This window comes from Camellia sinensis, chromosome 14, assembly GCF_055761805.1.
Source record: "Camellia sinensis isolate YWXY chromosome 14, ASM5576180v1, whole genome shotgun sequence".
In the NCBI taxonomy this organism is placed as follows: domain Eukaryota; kingdom Viridiplantae; phylum Streptophyta; class Magnoliopsida; order Ericales; family Theaceae; genus Camellia; species Camellia sinensis.
The window spans coordinates 36,325,259-36,347,500 of NC_138974.1; the positions used below are offsets into that span (position 1 = coordinate 36,325,259).

Below are 22,242 nucleotides of genomic sequence, written 5' to 3' on the forward strand. Positions count from 1 at the left end.
ATGCCGACCGAGTTAACTACAAAGCTCTTTTGGACCGGGCTAACTTCAAGACCCTTTTACTCAGTCCTTACTGAGGCCCACAGAATGACTCATTACCCAGCTCGGCCCAATTTACATATAAATTACCCTCTCAAATAATAAATTTATAGTGTGCACTTTCAGAAATAATCACAAATTACTGTGATTATAATATGAATAATACGGTGTAAAAATTATGAATTATATTTGTGAAAAAAAAAACTAAGACTTTGGGTTGGTTTGGCATAAACTAAATAATACAAAAAGTCACTATCCTATTTAAGTCACATCATTTTATTTAAATCACATCACCTCTCTGACACATCACATCAAACCCAACCCATATAAGCTAATAAGTCAAGAAGGACACTTTTTTAAAACATCCCAAACCAACCCTTATTATGCTGTCCGTTATGAAATGTTATAATATTTTTATGTATATTTAGTACAGTACATATGACGTGCACATTTTTAAATGCTTTCTTCGTTTTATTTGGCTTTTTATATATCAACAATGATAGAGACCATTAATTTTGGAGTTCTAAAAAGATCACTAATGACATGACACTCGATAAAAAAAGAAAAAAAATACAACACCAAGGCTAAAACATCAAATCAGTCCTGGTGAGGCCCACTACCACATCATTAATGATAGTACTAATTAGTGCTTTTACTTATTTTCCTTTATGTATTGTAATCTGTTTGACAAGTTATAAGAATACTTACGCTATGAAAAATATTAATTAACATGTTTGCATATATGACTAGATGCATGATTTTGACATGAGAGGAAAAATATATTAACCCTTACAATAGTAATATTTTTCAAAGGAAAATTGTTCAACGAGCAGGTATTGAAGTTCCAAAAAAAATAATAAGAGGCCAATTTATATAATTTAAAGAGTTTTTTTAATAATTAATGTTATTATTATTATGATAAAAGGATTGAGAAATTTGGAGGCTGTCACTCGTCTCTCCAAATTGGATCCATCTTACTTGTATGATTACAATTAATTATATTTTTAAAATAAGATTTTGCTCCAAATGTAATGATACAAGTTAATTTCACAATTATGACCACATGAATGACAATGCAACAAGGCATATGTTGGAGAGGAGAAGATGTCAGTTGATTGATTTTGATTTATTTTCAATTTTTATTAGCAATATTCTAAACAAATTAAAGTTCAATTTACTTTAAGCGAGACTATCATTTATAACCAAGTAATTTTATTATATTTAATTTTTAAAAACAAATAATATATATAATTTCATAAATATATCATATATTTTTATTAAAGATAAATACATTAAAATAACATGAACATGACTTTACAATAAATTTGATTTTTATTTCTAATATACATATGAGTTTACAAAATGATCGAGTATGATAAATTCACCAACCTAAATTATGCCTCTCTATTTCACCGTACAGTTCGGTGAACTTTTTTTTCTTGTTTATTTTCTATAATTTTTTAATTGCTTACTAGATGTGTTTATAATATATTTTCAAATGGTTCAATGAAATATAGTAGTATTAGGCAGTAAAAAATAGTTTACTAATCTTATTTATTTTTCATTTATTCCGTTAGATTTTTGAGCATTAATTCTAATGAGGTCAATTTTATTTATTGAAGAGTGTTGTTAGATCTTGTAAACTTACTAACGGTCCTATTTCAAAATAAATATAATAAAATTGTATAATTATAATTATCAAATCAAACTTATTTATTTATACATAAAATTTAACAAAATAAATAATTTAAGTCATGAAAACGGACATGTAGTAGTTAGAGGCTCTACAGGGACTACAACACCCTTTCATAGTCTCATCCTAATCAATTCAGCTTAGCTTTTACACCATTAATGCTGCGAAGCGTCCACTGTCAAGAAAGTTACGCATTACCTCCCCGTCATTAAAGGGATAAGAAGGGGTGTTACAAGGTAACTTTTTTTTGCCTCCGTTTGAAAAGTGAGTTAGTTTTTTAATTTTTTGATTTTTTAATTATTGTAGTTTGGGATTAAAAAGTTTGGAAAATTTTTTGATTTTTTGATTTTTTTAACTTTTTTATGAGAGAATAGTGTAATGATTATGGATTGAATTTGATATTTTGTTTTTATAGCTATTTTAGCCCCTAACTCACCAAAATCAACTTTCCAAACTATGCCAATTTGTAATCTTTTTTATCATATCATATTTTTGTTGATATAATTTTATTCATTACCAATCTAATGAACGAGCACTTGGATATCTTACAAAAAAAATTATAAATATATTGAATATAATGATAATAATAATGTATCTTGTATGAGTCATTAAACATATTGAATATAATGATAATAATAATGTATCTTGTATGAGTCATTAAACTATTTAAAAATTATAACTGAAATTGAATTAACACTCTTAAATTATATCAACTCAATGTAGTACACACTTTCATAATTTTTTTATAGAAAAATTACAATAAAAAAAATTCAAAATTTTATCCTTATAATAAAATAAATAATGAGTTTTTAGTTTGTCAATTAAACCTTAATATTTTGATTTGTTTTAAATCTAAACTATATTTTTATTTTCACTAAATAAACCCAACGAAAAAAAAAAAAACTTTAATTATCAAACTCAATAAAAAATAATATTTTAAATATTTTATATACATTTACATTGAGTTTAATGACTAAAATATTATTTTTTTTTATCGATTTTACTTAATGAAAATAGACAAATAATTTATATTGAAAATAAATAAAGATATTAGGATTTAAAATGAAAAAAATTAAAAATTAAGATTTATTTTGTTACCAGAGTCAAGCATAGATTTTTTTTTTTCTTGTTGTAATTAACCATTTTTTAATGGGGGAACTACATGCAGGTGGGAGAAGGAAAAAAAATTACTAACATATGGGGGTGCAAGTGTGTTGTGGTAGGGTACAATTGAAAGACTATGGGAGTACTTGCGCTCCCAATGTGTTGGTTATTTGTTTTCCATTATCTCACTTGCATGTAGTTTTCTCATTTTCAATTTAAAATGTGACACATAATAATAAAATTTTTTTAAAAAAAAAAATTGAAATTCAAAACAATATTGTTATAATTTAATAAAGTAAATTTACGGACAAATTATGTTAGTAGTTCTTATATTTTAACTCTTATATCATTTTGATTTTTATAATTTTAATTGATTCGATTTTATCATAAATTGTTGACTTTGTCTATTTTGATAAAATTTATTACAATTGTGAGTATTATTTTATGAAAAATGTACAAATGAGCACCATTTGTCATGCTTTGACAGATAAAATTATAAATTTCATTAATTTTAGGCTCCGTGTGGGATATTAATTTGGACAAAAATAGCTATATATATATAAGACAAAATAGATTATTTTAGCCAAATAAGACACAATATCACATTTAACCTAGAATCATTTTATTTTTTTCACAAAAAATAAAAAAACTTGTCCCAAACGAGACTTTTTTGCTTTTTGACTATTTTAGTATGGAGCTAAAAGTCTCGTTTGAAATAAGTTTATTGACTTTTTTGGGAGAAAAAAATAAAATGATTATGGGTTGAATGTGAAGTTTTGTCTTATTAATTTGTTAGTCTATTTTGTCTTTTTATAGCTCTTTTAACCCAAAACCAACATGCCAAACATTTTGGAAAAATGGTTATATTCAGTTTTTTTGTGAAAAGCTGTTTATAAGCAGTTTTTTTGTGAGAGAGGAAGTGAGTTATAATCTGGGAAGCGGATTATAACCCACTTCTCAAAATAGGCCATATAACCTTTGTGATAAATTTTCGTTAAAAAAAAAAAACCCTAATGCATTGCCAATTAGATAAAATTAATAAAAAATTAGGGAAATATCCCTCTTTAACTTTTGGTAGCAGAAGAGATCCAAATTTTTTTTTTATTAGTTAAGATCCTTCGATAAAATTTTTCTGTGTGAAAATTAAATTTTTTCTACATCGGAACGAAATTTTTCTGTATTAAATTTTCTTTATGGAAATGTTAAGAGACCCTCCCATTATTATGAAAATATTACGTCTTTTATTTTATAAAATTTTAATATTAGGGATCTTAATTTTGTTTTTAAATTGAAACAAAATATAAAATTAATGATAAAAATTAAATAGAGATGAAAATGACTTAAGAAGTAAAATGGAAGAATAGCCAGTGTATTTACTATATTTTGCCAAAATTATGTATAAGATTTACGTGTTTATATTAATTTTAAACTACTACTAAAAAAACAAAGAGGCTATCACGTTTTTGTCCGTAGATCACGAGATGCCACGTGGAAGCCTTGTTAGACGTGGATCCCACGCTGACGTGGAGACTTTTAGAGAGAGAGAGAGGGGCAAACAAAGATATAGAGCGAGAAACGAGGCGCGGGGAGGCCGTCCAAAAACTGCAGGCAAAAAAGAAAGAAGAGAGAGAAGAAGAAAGGAGAGAGAGAGAGAGAGAGCTGCTGTTTTTTCCCCATCTTCTCGGTTGCCTCTCCCCTAACCAAAGTCGTTTTTCGTTTATCACTTTCTCTCCTTTTTAGGGCAACAATTAACTTCAATTAATATAATTATAGAAAAATTCAGTTTACGAAAATATACAGACCAACAGTCTACAGATCAGCCCAAAAAAAAAATAAAAAAATAAAAAAATAAAAAAAAATTTTCAAATTCAGATCTTGCTGCTATCAATCCTCAATTCACTCCGATCATCAGTGCATTTCACAGATTCCTTCATTCACAATTTATTTATGTAAATTTCCTCTTTACCGTTGCTCATTTTTTTGAATCCTTTGGAGAAATTTTGGGATATTGAGGTGTTTAGCTCGGAGATCCTTCTAGATTGTTCCCTAGAAGGATTTGGATCTGCCGGAGACTGATTTGCCGGAGGGACATTCGTCGGATGAGAAAAGGTGTAGAGATTTCTGAAACCGTATTGGAAAACGATGAAATGGGTAAGATTGCTTAAAGACTTCAAAGAAAAGGTCGGTATTTCTCAGCCTCCTTCCTCTGCGTCCTCTTCATCATCATATTCGTTCTCGTCCAATCGAGATAACAATGTCACTTCAACCAAACATGACTACATGGCGTCATTGCCTTCAAGGTATGTGATTTTTATTATTTTTATCCTAATAATTTTTTTTATTTTGGTTGCGGTGAAGCTGTGAATGTGATGTATTTGTGGTGGCATTATGTATAACAGTTGCTAATAGTATTATATTTAATGGGTTTGATATGGTTTGGCAATACCCTAAATGGGTTTTTTATTTTTTATTTTTTATAACTGATATTTACTGGGTTTTGTATGATCTTAAATGTGGAAGAGCTCTGTTGATTAAACTCGATGACTAGAACACAACTCTGGACTGTTTGATGAGGTTCACATTTTTCAATTTAAGAAAGAGAGGTTTTATGGGTATTTAGGGAAGCTGCTTAGTATTGCTGGGTGGCAAATACATTCTAACTGTGGATATTTAACTTCATACTCAAGGTTGCATATTATTATCATGTGGCTAATTTTTGCTGCCTGGTTAATGGGGAATTAGCAAATGGTGTAAGTAACCACTAGGGACATGTTCTTCTATGATACTTCTCTCTTTTCAAGAATCTGAAGGAGGATAGCACAACTATGTCAATCACAACCATTTGATGCAAACTAATCTTTCTTTTTGTGATTTTCATTTTTCAGTTTTTAATAGTTACTAGCATCTTTTATTTTACCAATCAATTATGGTCCAACTTGGTCTTCTTTATAATCTTGCTTTATGCCTTGCCAAGATGGTTGAAGAATATTATTCGAATATTGATCATCATGTCTTGGTTCATATTATCAGTTGACATGTTTTTCAATGGGTAATTTACACTTTACATCCTTGGGAATAGACCCAAAAAGATGGAGCCTCCATAACATTTGTTTTGGGACACTAAACCCCCTTATATATGATGTCAAACTGCAAAAGTGAACGAAAGTAATGGAAAATATAGAAACAAAAATTAACCCTAATATATTTAGGAAATCTTTTGCATGGTATACTCCATCTCTAGATTCTCCACCTCCGGTGGTCACAACCACCGCCTAAGACACTTCTCTTCCTCTCTTTCTACTTTCTTCTCTTTTACTCATCTTCCCCCTCTCTCTCTTGACAAACCCATATGAACTATCCACCATCTTTCTATGTTCATGGCTCCCACCAAATTCTCTCCCTCTCTCTCTCCCCACAAAGGCAGATGAACTATCCACTATCTTTCTAGGTTCATGCCTCCCACCAAATTCTCTCTCTCTCTAAACCTAAACAGCTCGGTTGGCGATTTTTTGTCTACTTCATTGAACTAAAATTGGGAAATTCAATTGTCATGTGTGCTCCAAATGCAACAAGTAAACCTTAACACAAGTTTGCCCAAAACATGATCAGAACTAAAAAAAAATCCCCTGTTTTCATTAGACCAAATCCTTAACTCCATATATACATATGTCATAGGGATGTAGTTTTTTTATACTTCTCGTTATTGGTAACAAATTCACATTTGAGAGGTTTTCCTCTACAAATTAGTACCAAATTCATCAGAACATAAAATCTAATAATAGGGTTTCGTTGCTGCCGTATATATGTATGTACAAATAAATTGATGTTATGTTTTTAGTGCAACATTAAATTTATATTTGTTTATGAACTTTTCTTGAGCATTCAATTGACAGCCACGTGCATAAAGGATGGTAACGTTTTGAAGGCCACACAATAGGTAATTTTGGAATGTTGAGTGGTGCTAGTGGAGAGATAAAGAGCAATTAAGGTGGCGATGACTGTGTAGCCACTGGAGATGAGGGGGAGAGAGGGAAAAAATGATGAGGTAGAGAAAGAGAAGAAGATAAGGGGTGGTTATGGTAACCACCAAGGCTGAAGAAGAAGGGGCAGGTAATCATTCGGCATACCTGTTCCTCCAGAAAAAAAGAGGGGCGCAATTGTCTATTTTGCTGGTCAAATATGGAAGGCTTAATAGTAACAATCAATTTAAATCGCACGTGATAAGCGCGCTAGTAAATTGGACAGAAATCCTAATGGTTATAGTTTAGTATTTAACATAAGAGTGTTTAGTGTCACAAAGTAAATGTTAGAGGGGTTTTGTAATTTTGGGTCTAACCTCAACAAGGTAAAGTGTAATTTACTTTCACAAATCCTTTAAAAAAGAAGCATATGTATGATTTATGTTGCATGGACTTGGGTACAAGTATTAAGTGCGGGCAAGTGTTTGTTAGAAACCAACTAGGCCTAGCCTAGTTGGCCACCATGCCTTCCTTAGGGCTTAGGCCCAAAGTGGTCATGGGTTCAATTCCCCTTAGGGGGGTTGAATTAAGGGAGTGCAAGCACTTAGGTGCTTTGTCAAGGGTGGGGAGATTTTCTTCCATAGGTGCTAATCTATTAACATTTGCCGATCAAAAAAAAAAAAAAAATGTGTTTTAAGTGTTAGATTTCCATAAAGCTAGATTTTAGGATATAGAGATATGTATTCAAAAGTTGGATATGGGTATGAGGATGTGTCATGGACATTTATATAAACTATATTTGTATAATATTCTTAGATAAGATATTGTAGATTATGTAGAAATGTATTTGAAATTAATAGAATTTAAGAAAAATAGAAGATCTCTCTATCTTATGTATGTGAGAGACTAAAGATGTTTATTTACTAGCAAATATGAGTTTTTTCTTCTTTAAAAATAGCAAAAAGGTAGAGGAAGTGTCTAAATTAGGTATGAGTGTTGGATACATCCACACTTTTATTCTTGTTTGATCCAGTGGACACTAGTACTTTGGAAAAAATAAAAGAGTCAATGTAACATAGAATATGATGCCTCTTAGGAAAGGATTGTTTAGTAATAGATGGTTAAGTACATATTTGGTGGATCATTAATTAGTTTTGAGCAATTGGGTTCAAGATAGGTGAGATATGTTAGAATAGGAAACAAGTTAGAATAGGAAATAAGTGATTGTATTTTCTTCTTATTTATTCCCTTGATTGGTGTAATGGGCTGGCCAATATATTATGCCTTATGGCACTCTTGTAATTACTCAGTATTATTAATATAAAGGGGAATGAAGTCTAACTCATTCCCTAACTCTTTCTCTTTTCTAAACCTACATGGTATCAGAGCCATCACTACAGGTGATCTCCTCTCTCCTATAGACCAGACAACAGCCCTAAATAGGTCTTCCAGCCTCGTCTAACCCTGACAGCCTCTACCTAGGTCTCCCTGTCCATTCTCTCCCTTCGACAGCCATCACAAAGGCTTCTCTCTCCCTTAGTAGGCCTCTCCAGCCACTATTGAGGGTTTCCAGGGGGCCAACTAGCCTTCTTGTTGATCTGGTTGAAGTCGCCTGGCCCTTAAGGGTCGCCTGGAGTGGTCTCTGCTCTTCGTAGTCTCGCCTGGGGTGGTCGTTGCCCTTCGAAGTCCTCTGGTGATATAATACGTCTCTTACGTAGACTTATGGTGATGTTATACACAGTCACCTGATGTTATAAATAGTACCAAAGCAGACCAAAAAAAAAAAAAAAAAAAAAAAACCTCTGGTGATATAAAAACAATCTAGAAACAAAACCACACTGGATTCTCCCTCCTTTATGCTTTTATAGTTTTATAGTTACTGTTGTGCTTGTTACTTCCCTCTCGTCTTCCGGGTTTGTGATTGGCATCGTGTTTGAGGAATAATTAGTAGAGTCTCCATGACGGATTTGACCAGTGAATCTACTACCTCTTAGCCATCTCAGGGTGAGAGTTCTGTTATCCCTTCCACTATGATTGATGACCTCCACACTGGCCTTAGAATCATCGCTTCTCTATTCAATGGTTAGAATTACCAAGCGTAGTCGCAGAGTCTGACTATTTTCTTGAAGAGTAAGAGGAAGATAGGATATGTTGATGGGCAGGTTTAGGCACCCAGTATCACCGACCCTCATTATGACCAGTGGGAGATCACTAATTCTCTGATTATGGGCTGGTTGATCCATTTTATGGTAATGGAGATTGGAGAGGGCTACTTGTCTATGGACGCTACTCAGGATATTTAGGAGGCCGCAACTATTTATTCCAGGAAGGGAAACTTCTCACAGGCTTTCGAGTTACGTCGCTCTATTGAAAGGTTGGTACAAGGTGAGCAGACTATCCTTTAGTATTTTACCTTCCTTAGCAATGGGTGGAAACGGCTTGATCACCTTCAGGATTACAAGCTTGTCTGTCCCACTGATTCTGCTGGTTACCAGAAGTTTGTGGTGTAAGAGAAGGTCTTCAAGTTCTTGGAAGACCTAAATGTGAAGTATGATCCGGTTCGGAGCAGATTACGTGGCATGGATGTGCTTTCTTCTCTTCAGGAAGCCTTTGCTTTTGTGCAGAATGAGGAGAGTCGCCGTTCTACGATGCTTCCTTTTGCTACTACTGCTCGCTCGGCCTTGGTTTCTGCACCCTCTCGCGATGATGACCGTGTGACTCGTGGTTCTTGTCCTTCCTCTAAGAAGGATAATCTTTACTGTGACTACTGTCATCGACCTCGCCACAGACGCGAGATTTGTTGGAAGTTGCATGGAACTCCCTCTGGTAGCCGAGGTGACCGTTCTGGTCCTCGAGGGGGTCGGTCTGGTACTCGAGGCTATGGGGCCAATGCACGAGCCCATTTTTCAGACACTGTTGAGCCACCATTTTCATCTCCAATTGTCTCTTCCCCTGCTAATGTCTCGGGATTATCTGTCTCGGATTTTGAGATTGCTCTTCGCCACTTGCTAGACCGTCAAGCCTCCACTTCTGCTACAGGTGCACTCTCTTCTTCCTTTGCTAATTCAGGTAACTTGGCTTCCTTCCCATGTGCATTGCTATCTCATACGACTGTCCCATGGATTATTGATTCTAGTGCTTCCGACCATATGTCCGACTCCTCTAATTTATTTTCTGAGTATAACCCCTCCTCAGGTCAGGAAAAAGTGTGTATTGTTGATGGTACCATTTCGTTTATGTTAGAGAAATGTTTAATTCATGCCACCTCTTTCCTTCCTTTGTCTTTTGTCTTTCATGTTCCCAATTTCAGTGTTAATCTTTTATCTTTGAGTCGTATTACCCGTGACTTAAATTGTAGCGTGATGTTTTTTTCCTGATCATTGTCTTTTTAGGACCTTATCACGAGGAAGAGGATTGGCCGCGGTAGAGAGGAACATGGACTCTACATTCTGGATCAGACAGACAAGCTGACTCATTCATCTATTCAGTTACCCTCCACTCAGGAAGGCATTTGGCTGTGGCACCGTCGCTTAGGACATCTCTCTTTTTTATTACTTAAGCATTTATTTCCTTCTATTTTTGAGAAAAATAATGTGTCAGATTTTTAATGGGAGTCTTGTCAACTTAGAAAACAACATAGAGCCTCTTTTGCTCCTTCTATTAATAAAAGTTTAGTTTTATTTTTTTTATTCATTCTGATGTATAGGGTCCATCCCGTTTTGTGTCTTTAACCGGTCAAAAATGATTTGTTACCTTTATAGATGATTGTTCCAGGGCCACTTGGGTCTATTTGATGAAAGATAAATGTGTGGTATTTTCTGTGTTTCAAAATTTTCATAAAATGGTTTGTACTCAGTTTGGGGCGGTTGTCAAAATTCTACGTTCTGATAATGGGAGGGAATATATTGACTTTGATTTTGCCATTTACTTCGCTACTCATGGCGTTATTCACCAAACTTCATGCAATAATATTCCTCAACAAAATGGTGTTGCAGAACGCAAAAATCGCCATCTTCTTGATGTTGCCCGTTTTCTATCCTTTGAGATGCGGGTTCCTCGATCCTATTGAGGGGAAGCAGTTCTCACTGCCGCTTATTTGATTAATCGTCTTTCTACCCAAGTCCTTAAAAAACAAACACCTCTTCAAGTTTTGTTCGGGTCTACCCCCTTTCGGGTTCTCTATTTCTCCTAAGACTTTTGGCTGTGTTTGCTTTGTCCATAATCATCCTCCCACTCACAAATGGTTTGTCTCCATGGATGTCGCTTTCTTTGAGTCTTAGCCTTACTTTCCGATCCTTTCGGTCTCCTCGTCATCCCTTCAGGGGGCGCCTTGGTGTGAAGAGATTCCTGTTCCACTTCCGCTAGTGGTTGACCAGACAGAGGATGATGAGCCAGCAGTTGTTGAAAAAAAGGAAGCAGTCAAAGTTTATATCACGGACAAGGACAGGCGGCAAGTCAACTGGATGCAAGAGCCTACTTTCCTTCCTCTACTGCTAACTGCTTCTCCGGATGAGTGTCCAGAGCAATGATTTCAAACCCGGACCGGACCGGTTGGACCGGGAACCGGGCCTTGTTCCAGTCCGGTCAACCCCTTTAACCCGGAGTGGCTTAAAAATCGAGAAAAACTGGTGACCCAGCGGTCGGACCGGCAAAACCGGTGACCCAGACCGGGTCGGGAGGGTTGGATCGGTCTGTCTTTTTGTTTTTTTTTTTCTTTTATTTTCTTTCTTTCTTTCCTTCTTATATATATATATATTTCAAAATTTTGACTAAAAATTCTTATTTCAAGAGTCTCTTCTCATAAGGAAGAGTCTCATTGAAAACTTGAGATGAGAAGATTATGAAAGTCTATTCTTATTTATAGGAAAATATTTTTCAAAGAGAACCTACAAAATTCTATGTGGGATTCAATCAAATTATTTGAAACATATTGATTGGAGGGAGGGTTGAAAATTTCATTTCCCTCCAAAATTAAATCTAGCATTCAATCAATTTGTTTGGAGGGAATGTTTAAAAAATTTAATTTCTTTAAAATAAGTGACATTTTTTTTTTTTTATCAATTATGACTTTATTAAATATTATTAATAAATACTATGCAACAATTTTTATTTTTATTTGATTATTTATATATGTTTTTATTTATTTTTAATTTATAGTTATATTTTTTAATTATATAATATTAATTATGACGTCACGGTTCGACCGCTTTGACCTGACGATTGAACCAGTGACCCGTCCGCCCGGTCCCTTTTCTGGTTCGCTCACTGGTTCGGTTTTGAAAACATTGGTCTAGAGCCACCCCCAATCCTGAGAGTCTAGGCAATTCTGATTCTAGTGCTTCTATTCGTGATTTTTCAGATCTAGATGTTCTCATTGCTAATAGGAAGGGGGTTAGGTCATGTTCTCAGCATCCTGTTAGCAATCATGTCTCTTATTCTCATTTGTCTTCCTCATATAAAGCTTTTCTGTCTAAAGTGTCTTCTGTGAGTCTATCTACCAATTTTCAGGATGCTCCCTACCATGATAGAAGATGTGAGAGCTCTCAGCAAGAGTGGCACTTGGGAGTTAGTGGAGTTACCTAGAGGCAAAAATCCAGTTGAGTGTAAGTGGGTGTATATAGTAAAACACAAAGCAGATGGTTCCATAGAACGGTATAAAGCAAGACTGGTTGCTAAGGGCTTCACTCAGACTTATGGGGTGGATTACCAGGAGACATTTGCATCGGTTGCTAAGATGAATTCTGTGAGAATCTTATTCTCTCTTGTTGCAAAGTTAGATTGGCCACTTCATCAGTTTGATGTGAAGAATGCCTTCCTTCATGAAGACTTAACAGAAGAGGTCTATATGGATATTCCTCATGGTTTTGCAGATGCTAAGTCCAACGGTAAAGTACGCAGGCTCCAAAAACTTTATGGGCTAAAGTAGTCTCCTAGGGCTTGGTTTGAAAGGTTTGCTCAAGCTATGCTGAAATATGGGTTCAAGCAAAGTCAAGTTGATCACACCTTGTTTGTGAAACACTCCTCACATGGTAAGACTACAACTCTTATTGTCTATGTTGATGATATTGTTCTGACAGGAAATGATGTTGAGGAGATTCCTCGTTTGAAAGAATACTTAGCCAAAGAGCTTGAAATCAAAGACTTAGGCTATTTGAAGTATTTTTTGGGCATTGAAGTAGCTCGGTCCAAGGATGGCATCTTCATATGCCAGAGGAAGTATGTACTTGACTTGCTAAAGGAAACTGGAATGCTTAGAGGTAGATCATGTGATACACCTCTAGAACCGGGTGAGAAACTAAGTGAGTATCAAGAGGGAGATCCAGTAGACAGGGGGAGATACTAGAGACTAGTGGGCAAGCTCATATTCTCATCCACTCACGTTCAGATATTGCCATTGCCGTGAGCATGGTGAGCCAGTTTATGCATGCTCCTAGAACTTCTCACTTGGAAGCAGTTATGAGAATCCTGAGATACCTGAAGTCTTCTCTTGGAAAGGGTCTCTATTTCTCCAAACATGGCCATCTTAGTGTGGAGGCATTTACTGATGTAGATTGGGCTGGATCAGTCACTGACTGACGATCAACTTCCAGATACTGTACATTTGTTGGTGGCAACCTAGTCACATGGCACAGTAAGAAACAGAATGTGGTGGATAGATCTAGTGCTGAGGCAAAATTCAGGACTATGGCTCAGGGTGTATGTGAGTTACTATGGATTAAACTATTGTTGGGAGACTTGGGAATCCATCAGACTGACTCTATGCGACTATACTGTGACAATAAGGCCGCAATCAACATAGCACATAATCCAGTTCAACATAATAGAACTAAGCATGTGGAGATTGATAGGCACTTCATCAAGAAAAAATTTATTAGTGGCATCATGTGTATTCCATTTGTGAAGGCTGGAGACCAACTAGCCGATGTTCTCTCACCAAGGGGTTAGGGAGCAAACCATTTCATGGCATTCTCAACAAGTTGGGCATGAGAGATATTTTCGCACCAGCTTGAGAGGGAGTGTTAGAATAGGAAACAAGTTAGAATAGGAAATAAGTGATTATATTTTCTTCTTATTTATTCCCTTGATTGGTGTAATGGGCTGACCAATATATTATGCCTTATGGCACTCCTGTAATTACTTAGTATTATTAATATAAAAGGGAATGAAATCTAACTCATTCCCTAACTCTTTCTCTTCTCTAAACCTACAAGATATATTTGAGAGTCTAATGTAGCAATATAATGCAGATATACCTGAGAATTTAACATAGCGATGTATCCATTTTCAGGTGTTAGTTTACTAGCCCAATACAAACATCCCAAGGACATTACAAAACATTCCAATTTTTTCATACGAATATTGCCACCACTGCTTTATTGTATAAATAAATGTTTTTTTTTTCCTTTTCAGATTGCTCATCTTAACTCTGTATAATGCTCTTCTTCTTCTTTGTCAAAGCAGAGACAAACTTGAATTGGAATTGGACTTCAAGAGAAATTGGGAAGAGTTCCGTTCATCAAGTTCTGAAAAGGTCACTACTTGCAATGAGTTTGCTTTGTTTGCTGGTGTTTTTTTGGTTAAAATCTGCTTTACAAAAGTTACATATTTCCATTTTTTTTTTTTTTAAATTATGAAACTAATGGTTTCTCTTTTTTCCATGCAGGAGAAAGAAACGGCCTTGAATATGACTATAGATCTTTTCTGTAGATTAGTACAGCAGCATGCTAATGTAGCTCAATTAATTACCATGTACGGAAACAATCATCCAGATCTAATTTGTTGCCTCAATTTTGAAATATTTTATGAAATTTACTCAATTTGAAGATATGTTCATTGCTATGGGTTTTTTGTCCTTTTAAATAGATAATATTTCGTGGTTATTACCCGGGAGTTGAGGCATACGATACAATTTACGTATTTGTCCTTTTTATTCTATTATTCTTTTTATTTTTTATTTTATATTCTTCTTGGGTTTCATGTTAGTTTTCAATGGCAAATGCTACATTACAAATGTAATTAGAAGAAATTGTATGCTCACTCCACCCCATACTCCCATTTTGTTTCTTACTTCCCATTTATGGAAGTCCCATTATGCATCTTTGTTTGAAAAGTTAAAAGTTTTATTAGTCACTTTCCTGTATTATCCTTATTTAGATTTGTGTTTAAAAAAAATTTCCAATTTCCAAAAAAATTGTTCATATGCAGTTATGATGCCTCGTGTTAAAATTCTTGACATCCACATGTAGTTAATTTCCATCTTCGGGTTTAAGATTTGTTTATTTCTTAAATATGTATTGTGGTGATCGACACATTTGTCATTTGGCACATCTTTTCATGGATTGTAGCTTCACTTTGGTTGGTGCATGTTAAAATCAACACCCACATACTTTGGAATGTTTTAAGAAATTGATCAAGTTTGGTGTTGCTTCCCCAAAATTATACAGATGTTGACTAACTTTTGAACTGTTGTTGATTCTCAGGTTAGTTGAAACACATATATTCTCTTTTGTTGTGGGGAGGGCATTTGTAACAGATATTGAGAAGTTAAAAATTAGTAGCAAATCAAGATCTTTGGATATTGGAAGAGTGTTAAGCTTTTTTTCAGCAGTCACAAAGGTTTGTCTGTTGGTTCCTTTTATCTGAATACTATCCTCAAGTTCTTCTTCATTTCTTTTTCTTTTTCTTTCTTTTGTTTTCACTTAAAGATTTCTTCCATGTGGTAATGTGATATATATGGATATATATTTGTGTACTCTGCAGGATGGCATCAAGCCTGGTTCAAATTTGTTACAAGCAGTGGGAGTCCTTGTATCTGGGGTATATTCGTAAGCTTCATTAGTTTGGAAATACTAAAATAGTCTCTGAATTTTGATGTTTGCATTTTGTACAATCAAAATATTTTAATTTTGTATAAATCTTATTGACCTTTTAAGTTCCTCTAAAACTATACTACATTGAATAATTTATGTTTTTAAAAATGAGTTAAGGTAATCACTTAAGTAACTATTTTCTATGTTGAAATTTAGATTGCTAAATACTTCGTACACTATGAGCTGAATTAGTGATGTCGTTGTATGGGTTATACAGTTGCTCACATGTCTGGAGATTTTGGACCTTGTTTTTCTAACCTGTAAATGATTTTGATTGGTTGCAGCCTATTGATAAACAATCTCTCCTTGATTCTGGGATTTTATGTTGTCTCATCCATATTTTCAATGCTCTTTTGGGTCTGGATGAGGGGAATCAGAAGCAAAAGACTTCTGCTCAGGAGAATCTGCTACTGACTGAGAGAAGTAATGATGGCAATGTTGGTCAAGTCCGCCGGCTTGAGGTAGTTTCATTTCCATGGTTGCCTGCCTTACTATTCATTGTCATGTACTGAAATTTTATATTCTACAATTTAACTTTTTGGTCAATCTAACATGCAGTTCGGTGAACACTAGCTTTTTTTTTTTTCCTTCTATATTTGAATATGATTTTATAATGTTTTCTGGGCTGATGTCCTATTTGTGTGCACCTTGTTGGTGCAAACATTATTATTCCTAGGGTGTCTTGCCCGGGTTATGACTCTGAGAGTTGCAATGCTATTAACTTGAAAGTTTAAGACTTACATTGGTTTGGTTGAGTAATGAGGTATAAACATCAGTTACTCTATCATGTAACTGTGACACTGACATAAGCGCTAGTGTTGGGCTAGGCTTCAGTTGCCAGGCAAGGTGACCTTAACTGCTCTCCTCTTTATCCTTTTTGTGGCCAACACATCTATGTATTATTCACTACAAACCTACTAACTTGTGCTATTTTGAGTATGACATGGACATTAAGCAATGTACCTCGTATTTTTTTGCAGCAAAGTTGCACGTGCTGAAATTTTTTGATTTCTTGAATGCTGACTTTTAATTGAAATGTACTACCTTTTATCGTGAGTAAAGAAATAACTTTGCAAAGAAGAAGAAGAGGGGGTTTGGGAGACTCTTCCAAGTTTCAATTGAAGATTCCTGTTTTGTTATCCCCATATTTTGAAAGATTATTTGGGTTCAATTGGTTCTTCCCAAGGTTAATAAAGCCTTGGTTTGGACACAGGACTATGGGAAGGTGAATACTCTTGACATGCTTCAAAAAGAAGAAAAAAACGAAAAAAGAAAAAAGGAGGAACCTAAAATTCTTTCTCAATAAATGTGGACATGTGTAGAAAAGATATTAATTTACCTATCTTTTTGGCAGGCTCAATGTGGATGGCAATAACTGAAATTTTAAATTCTGTCTGTTTTTTTCTAATGGAAAACATGATCCTGGGTATTGGAGGTGAAACAGTTAAGGCTTATATGGAAGTGTACTACATTAGCATCGTTAAGATGTACCTGTTTGAGAGAAATAAAGAGTTGTTGACAATAAAAGTCCGAGGATTAGTACTTTCGGTGAGTGAGTGATGGTAAAGGATGAGATGAGTGATGGTGACACCCAACAAGCTATTTTTGTTTTATTATCCATTGGGAAAACGCATGCTTTAGTTTCCTTATTCAAGGTATCTATATGAGTCCTTAGAAAATATGCATTGATGGAAGTGTTCTAATCCAACTTAGTTTCATCAAGAGCCCTAGGGCTAGTAATATCAGTGGTCTTTCGGGCATTGACAGATTCAACTTGGTCTATATTCTTCTCAAGGTGTTTTGCTGGGGCTGATGTTATTTTTGCTGACTTCATCACGGGCTTCTTTGGCTAAGACATACTGTGTCATTTGACGTTTAATCTCAATAATATTTTTCTATGACGATCCCTGTTTTTATTTGGTCTACTATACCATGAATGCCTTAAACACAGTATGTCTTACGTAGATAACTATTCCAATCAATTCATGTGGCAATTGTGGTTGAGTTTGTTTATGGGCTGGAAGAGGACTTTTCTTGGAGCTACTTTCTTTATATGGTTGCTTGATTGAGGATTTAAAGATACATCTAAGAATCATATCAATACTCGGATAATGATCAAAGTATTCTTCATTCGTGCAGGTAGAAGGAAGCATTGTTCATATTATGAAAGCTTTGGCTAGCCACCCTTCATCTGCGCAGAGTTTGATTGAGGATAATTCACTTCAGTTACTCTTTCATATGGTTGCGAATGGATCTTTGCTTGTTTTCTCTCAATATAAGGAAGGTCTTGTCCCATTGCACACCATCCAACTTCACAGACATGCTATGCAGGTTAGCATTTAATCACTTGTTCAGCTGCATGTGGGGGGATATAGCTTGGAGAAAATTTCAACTCAGTTAAGTGCACATCCTGAATTTCAAATCATGTACAAGGCCTGATTGTTAAATTTTGTTCTTGTTCCAGATACTTGGTCTTCTTTTGGTTAATGACAATGGCAGCGCAGCCAAGTATATTCGCAAGCATCAACTGGTATGGCATGACATGTTTATTTTATTCACTTGTTATGCTTGAAATAAATTCATCATTTTTTTTCGCCAAATAGTAGGATATTGTTTACAAAGATCGAGTGAATTACATCAAACTGGACAATCAACTATGAAAGAAAGTCCAACTACACTTACCCCAGCAAGCCCAACACCAGCATCAATCAATACAAGAAAGAGCCCTATTAATATATTATCTGCTGAGTTATGATATAATATTTAGCTCATTGCAAATCATGTGGGGAGTATCCCAATCATTTACTTGGTCAACCTATTCATTTACACTCGAAACCTTCTTTTATGGGCTTATGTCATAAAATTTTGTGAAGGAGTTCATCATTATTTGATTATGTTTCATGAATTTGTCTTTTATGTGCTTGTTTTATGTGTTTCTTACCTCCTGCTACTTTCACAACCCACACCAAAAATTTAGTTATATGAAACTATGATAGAGATGAACATTAGCTGTATCAATGCTGACATGCATTTTAAATTTGATTTTTTGTGGGGTAGCCTTTTTTCTATTATCCTTAATGTGGTTGTTGCCAGCTATGGTATCCTTGCTTTCTAGGGAGACTTGCATATTTGGTTATCTGCTTTTGTTGAAGTATAATGCGTCACTTAAAATGGATTTCTTCTTGGAATTGGATTTCAACATTTTCTTTTGGTTATAGTTATATTCCCATAATTTTTGGGTAATAGATGACTGTTAGTTGTTCTAACTTCTTATGAAGTTCTTCCTACATAATATTTCAAGTTGGCTTTAAAAAATTGTTTTATTGTTATATGTGGATCCATTTGTAGATGTGGTTTTCCATGTCTTGTTTCACAACTTGGATGCACATATCCTTTATTCTAGTTCTCTCATTGTTTCCATTTATGGTAAGTAGTTTTGCATGTAGCTATGGGTATGTAGTAGAAGCCATTTCTGATCTGGTATTATATTATTTTTGAGTGCAGATAAAAGTACTTCTAATGGCTGTCAAGGATTTCAATCCTGATTGTGGTGACCCTGCCTATACTATGGGCATTGTGGACTTGCTACTTCAATGTGTGGAATTGTCATACAGACCTGGTAAATGGCTTATTAGATCCCTTCTAGACTTGCTTAGAGCCTACTTATTGGTACAGAGCTTCTCTTTATTGTTTTTAATGCTTTGAATACACACTGATTTTTTATGGTTGTAGGCATTGAAATAAAGTACTGTTCTTATAGTGATTCTGGTATTTTGAAATTCCTGCAGTGTAGATAGTGATATTCTTTTTTATTATTTAATTGTTTATTTTTTATTTTTAAATTAATGCTGATTTTGAAAATTTGGTTTGTAGAAGCTGGTGGTGTCAGGCTCAGGGAGGATATCCATAATGCCCATGGTTACCAATTTCTTGTGCATTTTGCTTTAATTCTTTCAAAAAATCCGGGCATGCAGGCTGTAAATGCTGAGCCGTTCTCTGACAAAACTTCTGCTTCAGACAGTTCACATACTGTTGATGTAGGAAGACAAGATTCAAGAGAAAATGGGGGGGACACCTCTGCACAAAATCTTTCACTGGTGCTTTCTAGGCTGCTTGATGTTCTTGTTGATTTAGCTCAAACAGGTCCTCCTGACAATACAGGATCTTCTGGGTACAGAGCTTCAAAAAGTTATAATAACAAGCCTAGTGGCCACAGCAGAAGTACACTTTCTTCTGATTGGCTTGCTGATGGAGTTTGGGAGACGGGTAATAACAAAGTTAAGGACCTAGAAGCTGTCCAAATGTTGCAGGACATTTTCCTCAAAGCTAAAACCACAGAACTGCAGGCAGAAGTCCTAAATAGAATGTTTAAAATATTTTCAAGTCATCTTGAAAACTACAAGTTGTGTCAGCAGTTACGGACAGTACCGCTCTTGATCCTAAATATGGGTGGCTTCCCTTCATCTTTGCAAGAGATAATATTGAAAATTCTTGAGTATGCAGTAACTGTTGTGAATTGCATACCTGACCAAGAATTGCTCTCACTTTGCTGCTTATTGCAGCAACCAATAACATCAGAACTGAAACACACCATTCTTTCTTTCTTTGTAAAACTCCTGTCCTTTGATCAACAGTACAAGAAAGTCCTACGAGAAGTTGGTGTGCTCGAGGTTCTGATAGATGATCTGAAGCAACACAAGTTTCTTTTGGGCCCAGATCAACCCAATAGTGACTTCAGTCAATTGGAGGGAAAATCCAGCTCAAACAGCTTCAAAAAACACTTGGACAATAAGGATGCAATTCTTTCTTCACCCAAGCTATTGGAATCTGGTTCTGGGAAGTTTCCTCTTTTTGAAGTTGACGGTACAATTGCGGTTGCATGGGATTGTATGACTTCCTTATTGAAGAAAGCAGATGCTAATCAAGCAGCATTCCGTTCAGCTGATGGTGTGACCATTGCTCTCCCTTTTTTGGCATCTGACATTCACCGATCAGGGGTCCTCCGGGTGTTGTCATGTTTAATCATCGAAGATGCTACACAGGTTTGTTGTCTTTCTATTCCTTATCATTTTGCTTGATGGGATTTAGTTTGATAAATCCTCTGTTCAAGAGTTCTCCCTCTTTCACTGTGTTGTTTGTTTCTGAAACTTATTTTTCTTTCTAAAAGTGTTGGACCACATTTAAGATCATAAGTTGTTGGAAATGTGTGTACTCATGCACAATAAGCTTACTTGTTTTTTAATCATCTGTCCTCGAAAGTGCTGATGGTCATTGATTTGTTCATATGCCAGGCTCATCCAGAAGAATTGGGTGCACTTGTTGAAGTCCTAAAAAGTGGGATGGTTACCAGTGTTTCAGGTTCTCAATACAGACTCCTAAGTGATGCAAAATGCGACACTTTCGGAGCATTGTGGCGCATCCTGGGAGTTAATAATTCAGCTCAAAGGGTTTTTGGGGAAGCCACTGGGTTTTCTCTTCTACTAACTACACTCCATAGCTTTCGGGGTGATGGAGAGGACATGAACCAATCTTGTTTAATGGTTTATGTTAAGGTATTTACATATCTATTTCGTGCGGTGACTGCTGGGGTGTGTGATAATGCTGTTAATAGGACAAAGTTGAACACAATCATATCATCCCAAACTTTTTATGATCTTCTATCTGATTCTGGCTTGATTTGTGTTGAGTATGAGAGGCAAGTCATACAGTTGTTGTTAGAACTTGCTCTTGAACTTGTTCTTCCACCATTCTTGACATCAGAAACACTGGCATCATCTGATAATATCGAAACTGGGTCAGCGGGTTTTCTTCTAACAACTCAGGCAGGATCATTCATTCCTGCTAATGAAAGGGTGTATAATGCTGGTGCCATAAGAGTGCTCATACGTTCATTATTGCTCCTTACTCCCAAGGTGCAGTTAGAAGTGCTGAACCTAATTGAGAAGCTTGCTCATGCTGGCTCCTTCAATCAAGAAAATCTCACTTCTGTAGGTGCGAAATAGATCATTTTGCTTCTGTTTCATTTCCCTCAATTTGGATTTAGTTTTCTTATTTTTTGGCTATTTCATGTGGGTAGGTTGCGTGGAACTTCTTCTGGAGACAGTATACCCCTTCCTTTCAGGTTCGTCGCCATTAGTTCCCCATGCTTTGAAGATTGTGGAAGTCCTTGGGGCATATAGGTGGGGACTATCGCCAAAACTAGAAATTACTTTTTTCTGTTCAGTCTTTTCACAAATACTTGCTCAACTTCTGTTAAATTTGGAAATGAAGTTCATGTTGTTGGTGGCAGGTTGTCTGCATCAGAAGTCCGACTACTTATTCAATATATTTTGCAAATGAGACAAATGAAGTCAGTATGTAGCCTTGTTGATATGGTGGAGAAGTTAATTCTTATGGAGGATATGGCTTCAGAAAATGTTTCTCTGGCACCATTTGTAGAGATGGACATGAGTAAGATAGGGCATGCTTCTATTCAAGTGTCGTTGGGGGAAAGATCATGGCCTCCTGCCGCTGGTTATTCTTTTGTTTGTTGGTTTCAGTTCCGGAATTTCCTGAAATCACAAACAAAAGAATCAGAAGC

At 35.3% G+C, this 22,242-nt stretch overlaps 1 protein-coding gene across 2 annotated transcripts in view; it reads left to right on the forward strand.

Annotated features, from left to right (window-relative positions):
- The first annotated feature begins 4,422 nt into the window (after positions 1 to 4,422).
- The window catches only part of LOC114320138 (protein SPIRRIG-like), a 28,989-nt gene continuing 11,169 nt past the window's right edge, over positions 4,423 to 22,242 (forward strand). Inside the window, exons 1-13 of one of the 2 annotated variants that reach the window (XM_028267250.2) lie at positions 4,423 to 5,133; positions 14,254 to 14,323; positions 14,456 to 14,541; positions 15,273 to 15,408; positions 15,553 to 15,609; positions 15,947 to 16,123; positions 17,802 to 17,993; positions 18,127 to 18,192; positions 19,167 to 19,281; positions 19,536 to 20,704; positions 20,954 to 21,653; positions 21,739 to 21,841; positions 21,952 to 22,242. The exon at positions 21,952 to 22,242 is cut by the window's right edge and continues 824 nt beyond it. In XM_028267250.2, coding sequence (XP_028123051.2) covers positions 4,976 to 5,133; positions 14,254 to 14,323; positions 14,456 to 14,541; positions 15,273 to 15,408; positions 15,553 to 15,609; positions 15,947 to 16,123; positions 17,802 to 17,993; positions 18,127 to 18,192; positions 19,167 to 19,281; positions 19,536 to 20,704; positions 20,954 to 21,653; positions 21,739 to 21,841; positions 21,952 to 22,242 — 3,320 coding nt within the window. In that variant the 5' untranslated portion in view covers positions 4,423 to 4,975. The remainder of the gene's footprint in view (positions 5,134 to 14,253; positions 14,324 to 14,455; positions 14,542 to 15,272; positions 15,409 to 15,552; positions 15,610 to 15,946; positions 16,124 to 17,801; positions 17,994 to 18,126; positions 18,193 to 19,166; positions 19,282 to 19,535; positions 20,705 to 20,953; positions 21,654 to 21,738; positions 21,842 to 21,951) is intronic. The other variant, XM_082907058.1, reaches the window with a different exon arrangement.